This window comes from Rhodamnia argentea, chromosome 3, assembly GCF_020921035.1.
Source record: "Rhodamnia argentea isolate NSW1041297 chromosome 3, ASM2092103v1, whole genome shotgun sequence".
NCBI lineage: Eukaryota > Viridiplantae > Streptophyta > Magnoliopsida > Myrtales > Myrtaceae > Rhodamnia > Rhodamnia argentea.
Genome location: NC_063152.1, coordinates 33,814,372 through 33,828,120, shown reverse-complemented (window position 1 = coordinate 33,828,120; position 13,749 = coordinate 33,814,372). Strand labels below are relative to the sequence as shown.

Sequence of the window (13,749 nt, the reverse complement as noted above, 5' to 3'; positions counted from 1 at the left end):
CCAGCTTTTGTTGGAGTTACAGTAGCGGGGAACGGTTTCGGCGAAAGCAAAGATGGAGGATTCAAGAACACGTGGTTTCAATCTCCTCTGTTAAGCGGGTCGTCCGTTGTTTCTTTTTCATTATTCCCTCAGCTGAACTGAACAAAATTAATTGCTTATACATGGGAGCCGCTTAGCAGAGAGAGAAATGAGAGTGGAATTGGTTGGAGTGTCATCCGCACCGATTGTTAGAAGAGGTGGTCATTTATTTCCTCAGTCGGAGATTTGCTTATTCAGCATTGGGCTGATTGTAATACGCATTGTGATTGTCAAATTGATTTCATGGTTGCACTACAATAGATATAATGTCTAACGAATATTTTCTCGAAATGTAAAGTTTTTGGACAGGCACCATCTGTTAATAAAGTTACCACAAAATACAGGTGTTGTACCAAAACCCTGGTCACAAGCAGGAACAAAAGCGAGATACCATCACCAATCAAGAAGCGTTGTGAATTACACGGCACGGCGACACAAAGAGTCGAACCAAGTGACTTCGAATCACTCTAGAGTGACATTTTACAACTCATTGACGTTCAGAATTTAACGACAATAGCCACCGCCAGATCTCCCATGGCATGAGGGAAAATTCAGGATACACGCCCAATCAAGAATCAGGCTTTGCGATAGCCCGCTTTTCTTGAAGGGGTCGTAAATCTTCGACTTGGTAAACCCACCCAACGAAAGGAATGGCGCAAACCAAAGTTGGATTTTCATCTTTCCCAACAGATGCATTGTGGAAATAGATCGACGGGTCAAAGGATTGAGATTGTTGATGAAATATATGGCCATCTTTGGATGTAGGTTACACAGACAAACCCTATAAGTCCATGTGTATTCTGGTTTAGCTGTTGCTCTTCAATCTTGCAAGAACAGCAATGGATGAGTATCGTCAATGGGGTAAAATATCTGCTGCTTTATATGAGAGTCAATCCCATAGAAAGATCATTCTATGTATTAATCCTTACATCTCCTATTACTGGTGGGGTAACGGCTAGTTTTGAAATGTTCGGGAATATCATCAGTGCCAAACCTAATGCATGTATTGCGGTTAAAGAACCAAAAAGGAACAAGAAATTAAAACACAGAAGAACAGAAACAAAATGCTCCAATCTTTTTTACTGACCAAGAGCTGAATTGACTGGTAAATGCTCAATGCTCAGGATATCCCAGACCCTTCACTTGCCATTGAAGACAATTCAATCTCTGGGCTCTCCAATGGATCTTCATCACGACATTTCATGCTCTTGTCGGGTTGCTTTCGACATAGCCCAGACTTACAGTGAAAGAAAAAGCAGACTCTTAAGTAATCACTTTTCACGCCTCCCTTCCACCCTACATTGGCGCGGATGCCATTAACATCTACGAGTACATTCACACCAACTCACCATACAGCAGAGCGAGCCCGGACAGCAGTGAGGGTGTCATCAGCGACAAGTTCATGGAAACTAGAGAGAGAGACCACCTGCTGTGTCATCGACCTCAGTGAAGGTGTAGAGAGAGAAACAGAGGGAGAAACAGAGATGGAGAAGATGATGGCCATGGAGTCGAAGTATTTATAGCGAGGAGAAGTCCCTGTCGCGTTTCGGGGGCACCAAGTTAGAAAACTATTGTAAAATAAGCTAATTTGTTATATATGATTAGAAATCAAGTTCTTATTGGCTTCTTGAGTCCACTGAATCTTTATTTTGACTTCTTCCAGGCGAAGTTACTAAATCCATAAGAATACGTCTTTGCATTTGAGTCATCAGAACCAATTCTGCAGGTTTGACGGTTATATTTAAATGCCTCCAATGCATTGATCCACAATTACATTGATTGAAAAACTCCGCATGACATACGTTGGCAATGAAACAAAATCCATTCAAGAGAGCTTAAATCAGAAAAGCTACCAAAGAATCGCATACACAGTTTTGTTCCTTCAATATTAGCTTCAAAAGTAATTGAGAAAACAAAGGAAAACTATTTTCTTGCAGCTCTACGGCCATTGTGCACCTTTGTAACTGCTTAAGACAGAACCCAACAACTGAAACCAAAAGGTTTTTCCTTCCAGACCACTATTGATACCTTCCTCTTCAGTGAACAAATAACGGCATCAAAAGAATCCTAGTCTTGTTCTTCCGTCAGATCATATCAATTGAAATGACCATCCTTGAACTTCCAAAGCCTGGAGTAGAACTAGCGCTAAATACTGATTGACTTTGTGGACAAATGGTATAGAATAATGAAAAATGCTGCTCCCAAATGCAGGCTGTGATGGATGACCTGTGGTGCCGGAGGTACTTGTTTGAGCCGGAGTGAAACCAAAAGGTCCAGAGGCGGGGTTGCTCAAACCAGAGCCTGGATTAGAAAAATGATGGACTTTGTGCGCCCAATGGCTTAGAATAATGAAAAACGCTGCTCCCAAATGCAGGCCGTGATGGATGACTTGTGCTGCCGGAAGTACTTGTTTGAGCCACGGTGAAACCCAAAGGTCCGGAGAAAGGGTTGCTTGAACCAGAGCCTGGATTAGAACTAGTTCCAAATAATGATGGACTATGTGCACCCAATGGCATAGTATAATGAAAAATGTTGCTCCCAATTGCAGGCTGTGATGGATGACTTGTGGTGCCAGAAGAACTTGTTTGAGCCGGAGTGAAACCAAAAGGTCCAGAGGCGGGGTTGCTCGAACCAGAGCCTGGATTAGAACTAGTTCCAAATAAAGGGCTTTGTGCACCCAATGGCATAGAATAATGAAAAATGATGCTCCCCATTGCAGGCTGTGATGGATGACTTGTGGTGCCAGAAGTACTTGTTTGAACCGGAGTGAAACCAAAAGGTCCAGAGGCGGGGTTGCTCGAACCAGAGCCTGGATTAGAACTAGTTCCGAAAAATGATGGACTTCGTGCACCCGATGGCATAGAATAATGAAAAATGATGCTCCCAACTGCAGGCTGTGAAGAATGACTTGCGGTGCCAGAAGTACTTGTTTGAGCCGGAGTGAAACCAAAAGGCCCAGGGGCAGGGTTGCTCAAACCAGAGCCTGGATTAGAGCTAGTTCCAAATAATGATGGACTTTGTGTACCCAATGGCATAGAATAATGAAAAATGATGCTCCCAATTGCAGGCTGTGATGGATGACTTGCGGTGCCGTAAGTACTTGTTTGAGCCGGAGTGAAACCAAAAGGCCCAGGGGCGGGGTTGCTCGAACCAGAGCCTGGATTAGAACTAGTTTCAAATAATGATGGACTTTGTGCACCCAATGGCGTAGAATAATGAAAAAGGCTGCTCCCAATTGCAGGCTGTGATGGACGACTTGTGGCGCCAAAAGTACTTGTTTGAGCCGGAGTGAAACCAAAAGGTCCAGAGGCGGGATTGCTCGAACCGGAGCCTGGATTAGAACTAGTTCCAACTAATGAAGGTCCGGAGGCAGGGTTGCTCGAACCGGAGCCTAGATTAGAACTAGTTCCAAATAATGAAGGTCTATAGGCGGGGTTGCTCGAACCGGAGCCTGGATTAGAGCTAGTTCCGAGTAATGATGGACTTTGGGCACCCAATGGCATAGAATAATGAAAAATGTCGCTCCCAATTGCAGTTTGTGATGGATGACTATTGGTGCCAGAAGTACTTGTTTGAGCCGGAGTGAAACCAAAAGGTCCAGAGGCGGGGTTGCTCGAACCGGAGCCTGGAAAGTGCAATGCGTATAGAAAAGTTTTCAGAAAATAGGAGGAAACCGATAGTAATGAAAATAGACAAGTCATCCGTCGTCAAGTGCTAATTAAACCAGCACTGCGACACAAGCTGAAAACAATCATCCTGAACATAAAACATCCTAGAGACATAACAAGTAAAAAGGCAACAAAAAATGATAGAAGTCTTACCACCAGCTGATGATGCAAAAGCACCAAAGGCAGCTTCGGAAGAGAAGGGCGAAGGGGTTCGAGTAGAACCACCCCCGAAAACTCCTGTTGAAGTTCCCCTATATACAGAGCCACCTGCCGGTGAACCAAAAGGTGTTGTACCACCAAAAGATGTGACCACAAAAGGACTGTTATTTGCATTGTTAGCCTGCCCGAATTCTGATTGTGGCGCAGGGGCGCTACTAGTTGGCCTCCCAAAAGCTGCAAAAGAGATTTTGAGTGGTAAGTTTTTCTACTTGAAGGACCCGAGAAAAAAGCGGAATGTTACTTGTACAGCAAGGCACCCAGAGAAATGTGCAGAAAGAAAATCTAAAAAGCTTGGAACTTCAAAGAGTGATCGAATGCTTACGGCTGGTTGGAACAGACATTATCGCTCACAATTCTCCAGAAAAATTCCTGCACCAAAACCCTGGTCACGCACAGGAATAGAAGCGAGATATACGATTACCAATCAGTGTGGAATTACATGGCACGACACCATGAAGAGCCGAACCAAGTAACTTTGAACCACTGTCCAGAGCAACAGCTTACAACTCGTTCACGTTCAGTATTTAACTACAGCAGCAATGCACACAAACGAAATTACAAACACCAGGCAACACCAGGTCAAAGTGGAATTACAGCGAAAGAAAAAGCAGAGAGACTCTTAAGGTAATCACCCTTCACGCCTCACTTCCATCCTACGTTGTCGTGACTGTGATTAATAACGACGAGTTCATTCACACCGATTCACGATACCGCAAGGCGAGCCCGAACGGCAGTGAGGGTGTCATCGGCCGACAAGTTCATCGAAACTAGAGAGAGAGTGAGCAAGAGAAAGCACCTGGTGAGTCGTCGATCTCAGTGAAGGTGTAGAGAGAAACAGAGAGGGAGAAGAGGATGCGCATGGAATGGGAGTCTTTATAGTGACGAGAGAAGTTGGCGTCAGGTTTGAACTCCGTCGCCATTGGGAAGGGCGCGTAGCGTTTCAGGGGAGCCAACTTGGCGTCCCTGGAACGCCCCACACAACACGTGATGTGCTCTTTGAAAAGCAAAATCACCATTTTGCTTGTCTAACATTGATTTTCTTCTATTAAAACCCGTTCTACTGAAAGTAGGAATATTTTTGTCCATTCCTAATCAAGAGTTAAAATCATATTTTCAAAGTTAAATCAGATAATCAAAAGATTTAAGAATTCTCTCACACTTTCCGAAAGTTGAAAGTTTTTAAGTTTACATAATCCAAATTGATTATAATAAACAACATCAAATATTCAAAAACTCTTTTGGTTCACCTAATACAAATTAGTTCGGGTAGAAGAACATTAGAAGTGCTGTAACTTTCGTGCGTCGCTCGCTTAAGTGCCGTAACCTTTTTTTGGCTAACTTAAGTGCCACATCGTAGTAAAATCGATCACTTGAGTTTATAATTTTCATATGGCGCTCACTTGAATGTTATAACTTTTTTTATAAGTGCCACATTGGAATAAAATCGATCATTTGAGTGTCATTTCCACCAAATCATCCCATGTGGATTTTTTATTGAATTTTTCAGTGACAAGTGGATATTTTTATTTATTTTAAAATTTTTCCTTTTCGTTTGTTTTTTTCCCTTGGCCGGTGAGAGTCACCAACGACCCTTGTTTGTCACAAAACCCTCACCCTCAACTGGCGGGGCTGCGACGACCCCGGGCGAAGGTCATGGCGACCTCGCCTGCCGTGGGCAAGGGTGAGGGCTGCCCCACCAATGCCGGCGGGGAAGTGAAGGCCCTCGCCCACCGCCAGTGAGGGTTTGATGGCTGGCGAGTGTCGCTGGTGACCCTTGTCAGCCAAGGAAAAAAATAAAAAATAAAAATAAAAATTTCAAAATTGAAAGAAATATTAAAAAATTCCAAAAAATTAAGAAATTAAAAAAAAATTGTTTCGACAATGCCATGTCGGATTTTCGGCAAGACAAATCACCGGTGCACTTAAATGATCAATATTTTAAATTTGTGGCACTTAAGTGATCGAACAAAAAATAATCACTTAAATGTCAAATAGGAGAAATTCCGACCAAACTGATTATGTGACATTTATTACTAAATTTTTAATACTACGTCCATCTTGTACTGTGGTATACTAAAGACCAAGCCAGTCTTGACAAAGTGAAAAGTGGAATTGATTTGATCATTCACTTTCCATAAAGAAAATGAAAGAAAGATAGTTGCTATCAAAGAAAAGATAAATGCTTTTTGGCAATCTTTTTCAAATAAAATGATCCACATGGTAAATTTTTAAAAAAACATCCAGTCCACGTGAACTTCTAAACTTAAAAATAAGTTAAAATAAAAAAAATATAAATTTAAAAATAAGCTAAAAAATTAAAAAAAGTTCAAAAAAAATTGGGCTTATAGGTGAGGCAGCGGTGAGATTGGGGGATGGCCGGCCGAGTTCATCAATCCCCAACTAGTGGCAGCCGACCCCCACTAGCGGTGGCCCTCGCCTACGATATGCAAGCCCCTCATTTTCTGTTCTTTTCTTTTTTAACTTTATTTTTTTTAGTTTTGCAGTTTATTTTTTATTTTTAATATTTTAATATTTTTTTAGCTTTTACTCTGTTTATTTGGCTGACTGGATTCTCCGGCGAGCCACGTAGGCTTAAGTTACAAATAAAAAAAAATACCACGTAGGATTTTTGACCAAACGTATCAAAGTTGGTAATTTCGGGCTGATAATCATTCTATTTCTGAAATCAATTTTTGGACGAGTTTCTGAGCAGATAAACGTGTTTGATAACGATTAAAAATTTTTATTCTCGAAATAGAAATTCGTTTGATAATTATATAAAATTTAGGATTAATACCACAAAAAATCCCAAACTAGTACACCTATGACAGTTTTACCACAAAAAATCCCAAACTGGTATCCCCGTGACAAATTTACCCAAATTTTTTTTTTAAACCACCAAAAACTTTAAACTAGTACATATGTGATAAATTTACCCAAAGCTAATTATTTTTACCACGAAAAATCTCAAATTGGTACACATTTGACAAATCTATCCTCTGTTAAACCGGGTTAATATCACGAAAAAATTCAAATTGATATACATGTGACAAACATAGGGTAAAAATCCTAAACCGACACATTCATGAACTGTCACGTGTTGTCCAATTCAGCAATTTGACGGTTAGATTTAACGAAAACTAACGGAGGGTAAATTTGTCACAACTATACCAGTTTAGAGTAAATTTGTCACAAGTATACCAGTTTAGGATTTTTTGTGGTAAAAAAATACTTTGGGGTAAATTTGTCACATATGTACCAGCTTGGATTTTTCCGTGGTATTAACCCTAAAATTTATAATATTGCCAACGAATGGTGGGCTATTGGTGTATTGGCGGACGGTCGACTAGCGAACGGTGGGCTACCTGCGGACAGGCAGGCGACAGGTGGACCGGCAACTGGTGGATCGACTATCGGTGGATGGCGGGATATTGGCTGACCAACAAACGACCGGCGGACGGCGGCAGAGACGCAAAAAAGAGGAAGTGAGTGATGAGAAAAATTCTTATTTCTCATTTTTATTCCAGAAATAGAAAAGCTGAAAATTTTAACTTCTTATTTTTGTTTCAAACCTATTTCTGTAAAAAAATTTGTTCCAAAAATAGAAAAAAGTTATCAAATGGATTTATGCTCTAAACCTGTTTCTGGAATTCCATAAACAAGTTTGGAATTGAAATAGAGAAACATAATGGTTATTATTCGCGCCTAAGTGAGCTGAAAAAAAAACTTTGGCACTAAAGTAAGCGTCATACATAAATTTTGACATTTCTGGTGTTCTTTTGGCCTTAAGAACGTATTGTCTTGGTTCTAGGCTGACAATTCATATTTGAACATCAGAAGATTTAGTAGCACCATTGCTCTGGGCTGGCATCACAGTATACACTCCATTGAGGCGTCGCAAGATGAACCAACCCGTTAAGTTTCTCGGCGTGATTGGACTCGGCCGGCTCGGTCACAAGGCAGTTAAGTTTGGGAAGGCCTTTGGACTGAAAGTCACAGTGTTCAGCGCGAGCATCTCTAGAAAGGAGGAAGCACTGAGCTCGTTTGGTTCTGACCCTTTGGTTTTCTCATGCCAGGAATAGATGAAGGTAAAAAGGAAAGTTGGAATTATCAACAGTGAGATCCGTGGAGGTCAAGTTCTGTTGTGATCTGATGAATCCAATACGTTCAGGCCATGGCTAAGTCCCTGTACCTTATTCCCGTTTGGTTCTGACCCTTTGGTTTTCTCATGCCAGGAATAGATGAAGGTAAAAAGGAAAGTTGGAATTATCAACAGTGAGATCTGTGGAGGTCAAGTTCTGTTGTGATCTGATGAATCCAATACGTGCAGGCCATGGCGATCGCCCATTCGATCCTTAAATGTCTCTTTTGAAGATGGGTTGGCGTTCTGGTGTTGGTTGGGTACCCGAGCAAAGTTAAATTCAGTCACCAGCAGGCCTTAACCTCAGTACTTTTGTGTTGTCAAAGCTCATTACTATATGAAATTCTTGATATCTGATAGGGGAACAAGCTGAGTAGCTTGCGGTAACTTTTGGAAGGTACAAAAACTGTTTCTGGTAGCATAACAGGAAGAACAGAGATCGTTTCTCGGCAAAAGAAATCACAAGGAGCGGGAAACTGGAAGACAGAAAGCATTAATCAGAGTTATATGTACTTTTCTTGCCCAGTAGGCAATCAATTATACATCCATCCCAAGCCTTAGTGGCAACTCTATTGTTGAAGTAAGCGAATTAGTCAAGTCATGTTACTTTCCTGCAAATCGAGTTTTCAGAATTATTGGCTTCTCTAGTCCAATGAATCTTTATTTCAACTTCTTCAAACGAAGTTCCCAGGATATACACTTTCTCTATTAAAGTCATCAGAACCAATTCAAGCAGGTTTGACGATTATATTTCTGATGCATTGCCCCAGAATTATATTGATTGGAAAATCCAGTATGACATACGTTGGCAATGAAACAAAATCCATTCGAGAGAACTTATATCAGAAAAACTACCAAAAACTCGAAAACATGTATCTTGAAGCTACAAAATTAATTGGAAAAAGAAAGGAAAAAGATATGCCCGTTGTAACTGCATAAAACAGAACCCAGCAACTGAAACCAAAAGGTTTTTCCTTCTGGACCTTGAACTTCAGCGAACAAATAACTGCATCAAAAGAATCCTAGTCTTGTTCTTCCGTCAGATCATATCAACTGAAATGGCAAACCTTGAACTTCCACTCTCCTTTGATGGGGTCATAGGACATAAACTCCCCGCCTTGTTCCTCAGCCGCCTTCTTGAGCATCTCCTTGTACTTCTCAACTTTGGGCCCCTCGACGTACTGCTTTCCAGTCTTCTTATCAATGCATTTCATATTAAGAAGAGTCACCTCAGCCGGCTTATTGAGCCCTTGCCCTATAGGCGGTTTCTTGCTCTCATCTGCGTACAGAATCACTTCACGATTGTTGAAGCGAACAAGGGAATCAAGATCAAGCCTTCGCACATCGGTCTCCCCTACAAATTTAATGTGACCATAATCAAGTCGTCCAATCACAAAATCCTTGATTCGACAGCAAAATCCTGGCTCAGCCCTTTCCTTGGCTGCTATTTCTTTGGCGTGTGGTTCTGTGTAGTAGTCGGGCTGACAGAGCTTCGGCATGAGTGCCTCAATGCCAGCACCACAATCATAACCAATTGAAGACTCACCAGCTCCTTTAATAATCACATATTCCTCATCATTCTGAAGAGAGCAATCATCATGAACTCCCTTCATTCTCTGGCTGGCCTTGACAAAGTTGGTTTGCTCCTCTAAAGGATCATCTTTGGAAACACCATCTGCAGCATAGCAAAGCCCCATTCATTCCATAAAAAGTATTACAGCAAATTTCGACTATATCGATTAAACATTGTTCATTTCTCTTTCGAGCATTCTCACTGGCACAGAACCGTATAATGTATGTAACTGAAAGTAATCCTGAGAAAACCAACATAGAATGTGAGAAGTTCTATTGAAAACTAGAAATTTATCCATGCTTGGAAGCTTCATGTGAAAAGGTAAGCTTAGAAACAAAAATAATAAAGACTTGCACAGAATGGATGCAGACGGATGTTCTCGTGATCCAAAGCAACAGAACAACTTTCCAACAGTATTCCAACTTAGAACAATAGAGCAACAACAACAGTTGCAGCATAGCTCTTCTTGCCCAGGCTTCTTTTTAAGTAAAAATATGCATAAAATGACCAACGATGGCATAGGAAATTACCATTTGCGCATGGAGAAGTTTTCTTCAATGGAGATGGCTCCTGTTCTCTTGCAGGCCGATATTCAGGACCAATAACTAGAGATCTTGGGTTCCCCCTAGGAATGACGTGACTTTCAGCCTCTGGTTTGCTAGGAGTATTGTCTCCATCACAGGAAAATGGAACCTGTTACAGCAATCAAGTAAGAGGGTTTTTATTGATATTTGACAATTCAGATGCAGGAGATGGTTTATCCATAACCTAAAAGAAGTTACAAATATCAAAAGCTTTTCCAAAATAAATAAAAAATAAAAAAAATAAAAAACAGCCTTAGCAGAAAGACTGATGAAGAACTATAAAAACCACTGCATGAGAATTGTAATTTGTATCTGAAAGATTCCCCTTGGAAAAAGCAAATTGTCTTTAGTTTGCAACAAGGGAAAGCAATGACATCATATGAAGAATTGGACAGGCGGTCCTACAGGCATGCTAGAAGTTCCATATTGGACCGAGGAACCAGTTTCAGTGCAGCCTAGGGACAACTGCTCTCCGGCAGGGAGGGTTCCAGAAGCATTTGTGACCAGTGCTGGTTGAACAACTGAAGAACTCCCATTAATAGACCTGCAAGAGGGGAGCTCGATGGGAAAACAGTTAACGCCTCTAAAAGGTTTTTCTAAAATTTTCCTGCAGCTTTATAGGCAGTCAAATACATGGAATCCACCACCAGTGAGAGTCAATACAAGTTAGCCCACGTAGAAGTTCGGAAGGGACTTATGTAATAGAAATTGACCAGAAGACAATTTGCCATAGAAGTATTACATAAAGTGGACACATGCTCTAGGCAAAAGATGAGAAACACATACAATTGTCCACAATGTCTCTGCCCAAAATCATTTTGTAAGCCAAAGCCTCCTGTGGCAGCTACCAAGCAGAATTTATATAAAATTAGCACCATGCTAAAAATACAAGGTAAGAAAGATGCGGGGTTTAATAGCTACCTGCTCGTGTCTGTCCTAAGTCACCAAGGGAACAAACACCAGAAGTCTCAGCAGCTTCAGATGTTTGAAAAGGCAAAGAAAAAGAGGGCTGCGGAATTTGGCAATAGTATAAAGTCAAACAAGATGAACAATTGGCAAACGAGTTGCAAACCACAAAGGCAACTTGACAGATTATCCAGATGCATGGGCCAAAGAAAATAGATAAGATGATTTTAAGAGGACTTACATTTGTTTGACTGATTGCCGCTGCATTAGTAGAGAGAACTGGCGATGGAGTACTTGGGAATAAGCTCCCACCAGAGCCACTGGAAGTTGTACTAAATGTGTGCATTTGACCAAAAGTCGGGGTGATAGTTTGGCCAAATGGAGCAGTAGTTATGCAAAAGGAAGCAGGAGTTTGTCTAAAAGCAGTAGTCTCGGCAATTGAGGGTGTAGTAGACCAAAATAGCGAGGAAGACTGAGTAGTGGGAGCACTAATAACCGATGGTGATGAACCAAGTGTAGCTGAGACTGACGAAGAAAACATGGATGGCGGTGCACTAACTTCAATTGCAAAAGTTGGTGATCTAACAACAACAGTTAATGAAGAAGAAGGACCAAAAAAGGAAGTGCTAGTTGATGGCCAAAACCCTGCATTACTAGAGGGATTTGGAGCAACTGGGTTAGATGTGGTTGCAGAAGCTGGGGCGGAAGAAAATATATTGGAAGCTGTAGCGGAAAAAAAAAGAGATGGCTGACTAAAAGTACGCCTAGGAATGGCAGGAGATGCACCGGGGCGGCCAACGCAAACGCCTGTCTGACCAGCGTGATTTGGTCCAGCTGAGAATGACACAAAGCAACCGGTCAATAGCAATTTCATAGGTTTCTGGGGAAAAATGAACTTAGCAGGTAGCAAGAACCATTGTAGCATGTAATCATTTCGAGTACCTTTGTCCCCCCACTGGTAATCCTCCCATCTAAGTTCCTCATGGCTTTTATGATTGTAGACAGGCACAGTCATACCGCAAATTGACTGGAGCTTGGAAGGCATCATACCGGACTCTGCCTCAGCGGTTGGAGTGAAAGGAGCTACACGACTTCCCCTATGCTGATCTCCAAAAAATGAGTTTCCAAACGCAGCCCTGCCAAATGTTGGTGTAGCTACCCGAGACCCCGCATTACCAGTCGTGAAAAAGATGGAAGTTACCATTAAACTTAGCACCTAGGGTATGGGGAGCGGGACTCTTGATAAGAAGGTTTCTACCAATTATGCTCCAAAAAGGTAAGTATAGAAAAGTTTAGTTTCCCACAGAACAAGAGGAAAATTCAATATCTCACCGACATGAGCTCCATAAGATCCCGATCCAAACCGGTTGCTCCTAAATGCAGCTTCTGATGCCCCAAAAGCTGGAGAAGATCCAAAGCTTAACGATGAGCTACAAGAAGTCCCAAAAGCTGCATTACTGGAAGCCCCAAATGCTCCTCCGGATCCAAAGAGGGAAGAACTTGTTGCACCAAAGGCAGCTGTCGAGGTCGAACCGAAGCGGGGGTGGTCGAACCCGGACCCAAAGAGGGGAGAACTTGTCGCACCAAATGCAGCCGTCGAGGTTGAACCAAAGGCAGGGGTCGGCCCAAAGAGGGGAGAACTTGTTGCACCAAATGCAGCCGTCGAGGTCGAACCAAAGGCAGGGGTGGTCGAACCAGACGTAAAGATGGGACAACTTGTCGCACCAAATGCAGCCGTCAAGGTTGAACCAAAAGTAGGGGCGGTCGAACCAAAGGTAGGGGTAGACCCAAAGAGGGGAGAACTTGTTGCACCAAATGCAGCCGTCGAGGTCGAACCAAAGGCAGGGGTGGTCGAACCGGAACCAAAGAGGGGAGAACTTGTTGCACCAAATGCAGCTGTCGAGGTTGAACCAAAGCCATGGGTGGTCGAACCAAAGGCAGGGGTAGACCCAAAGAGGGGAGAACTTGTTGCACCAAATGCAGCCGTCGAGGTTGAACCAAAGGCAGGGGTGGTTGAACCGGAACCAAAGAGGGGAGAACTTGTCGCACCAAATGCAGCTGTCGAGGTTGAACCAAAGCCGGGGGTGGTCGAACCAAAGGCAGGGGTAGACCCGGAGAGGGGAGAACTCGTTGCAGCACATGGAGCCATCGAGGTTGAACCAAAGGCAGGGGTGGTCAAACCAGACCCAAAGATGGGACAACTCGTTGTACCAAACACAGCCATTGGGGTTGTACCAAACGCAGGGATGGTCGAACCAGACCCAAAGATGGGACAACTTGTTGCACCAAATGCAGCCGTCGGGGTTAAACCATAGGCAGGGGTGCTTGTAGCTCCAAATGATGGGGCACTATCATTAACGAATGCCGGTGTGCTTGCAGTTCCAAATACTGATCGACATTGAGTAGAACCACGCCTTCTGAGGTGAAGAAGGCGGCGGGATGATGGAGAAGCGCCAAAAGCTGATGATGGAGAAGCACCAGGGTTTCGAGGTGGTATTTTTTCTACTTTGAGGATGCATAAAACGCGGAGTGTTACTCGCACAGCAAAGCACCGCAGGGTAATGTGCAGAAAGAAAATCT

The 13,749-nt window shown here is 42.6% G+C and overlaps 2 protein-coding genes across 2 annotated transcripts in view; both read right to left on the bottom strand.

Moving 5' to 3' along the window:
- The window catches only part of LOC115747997 (nuclear pore complex protein NUP98A-like), a 34,042-nt gene extending 29,656 nt beyond the window's left edge, over nt 1–4,386 (bottom strand). The window contains exons 1-2 of the mRNA XM_030684346.2: nt 4,288–4,386; nt 3,900–4,139 (exon numbers count right to left, since the gene is read on the bottom strand). Coding sequence (XP_030540206.2) covers nt 3,900–4,139; nt 4,288–4,306 — 259 coding nt within the window. The 5' untranslated portion in view covers nt 4,307–4,386. The remainder of the gene's footprint in view (nt 1–3,899; nt 4,140–4,287) is intronic.
- A 4,644-nt stretch (nt 4,387–9,030) lies between these two features.
- LOC115747994 (nuclear pore complex protein NUP98A-like) lies at nt 9,031–12,373 on the bottom strand. Its single transcript, XM_048275687.1, has 7 exons — nt 12,112–12,373; nt 11,411–12,003; nt 11,185–11,272; nt 11,050–11,098; nt 10,669–10,807; nt 10,210–10,372; nt 9,031–9,781 (listed from the first exon to the last, which is right to left on the bottom strand). Exons 1-7 carry the CDS (start codon nt 12,371–12,373, stop codon nt 9,156–9,158), a joined length of 1,920 nt encoding a protein of 639 aa, XP_048131644.1. The 3' UTR covers nt 9,031–9,155.
- Nucleotides 12,374–13,749: the final 1,376 nt, after the last annotated feature.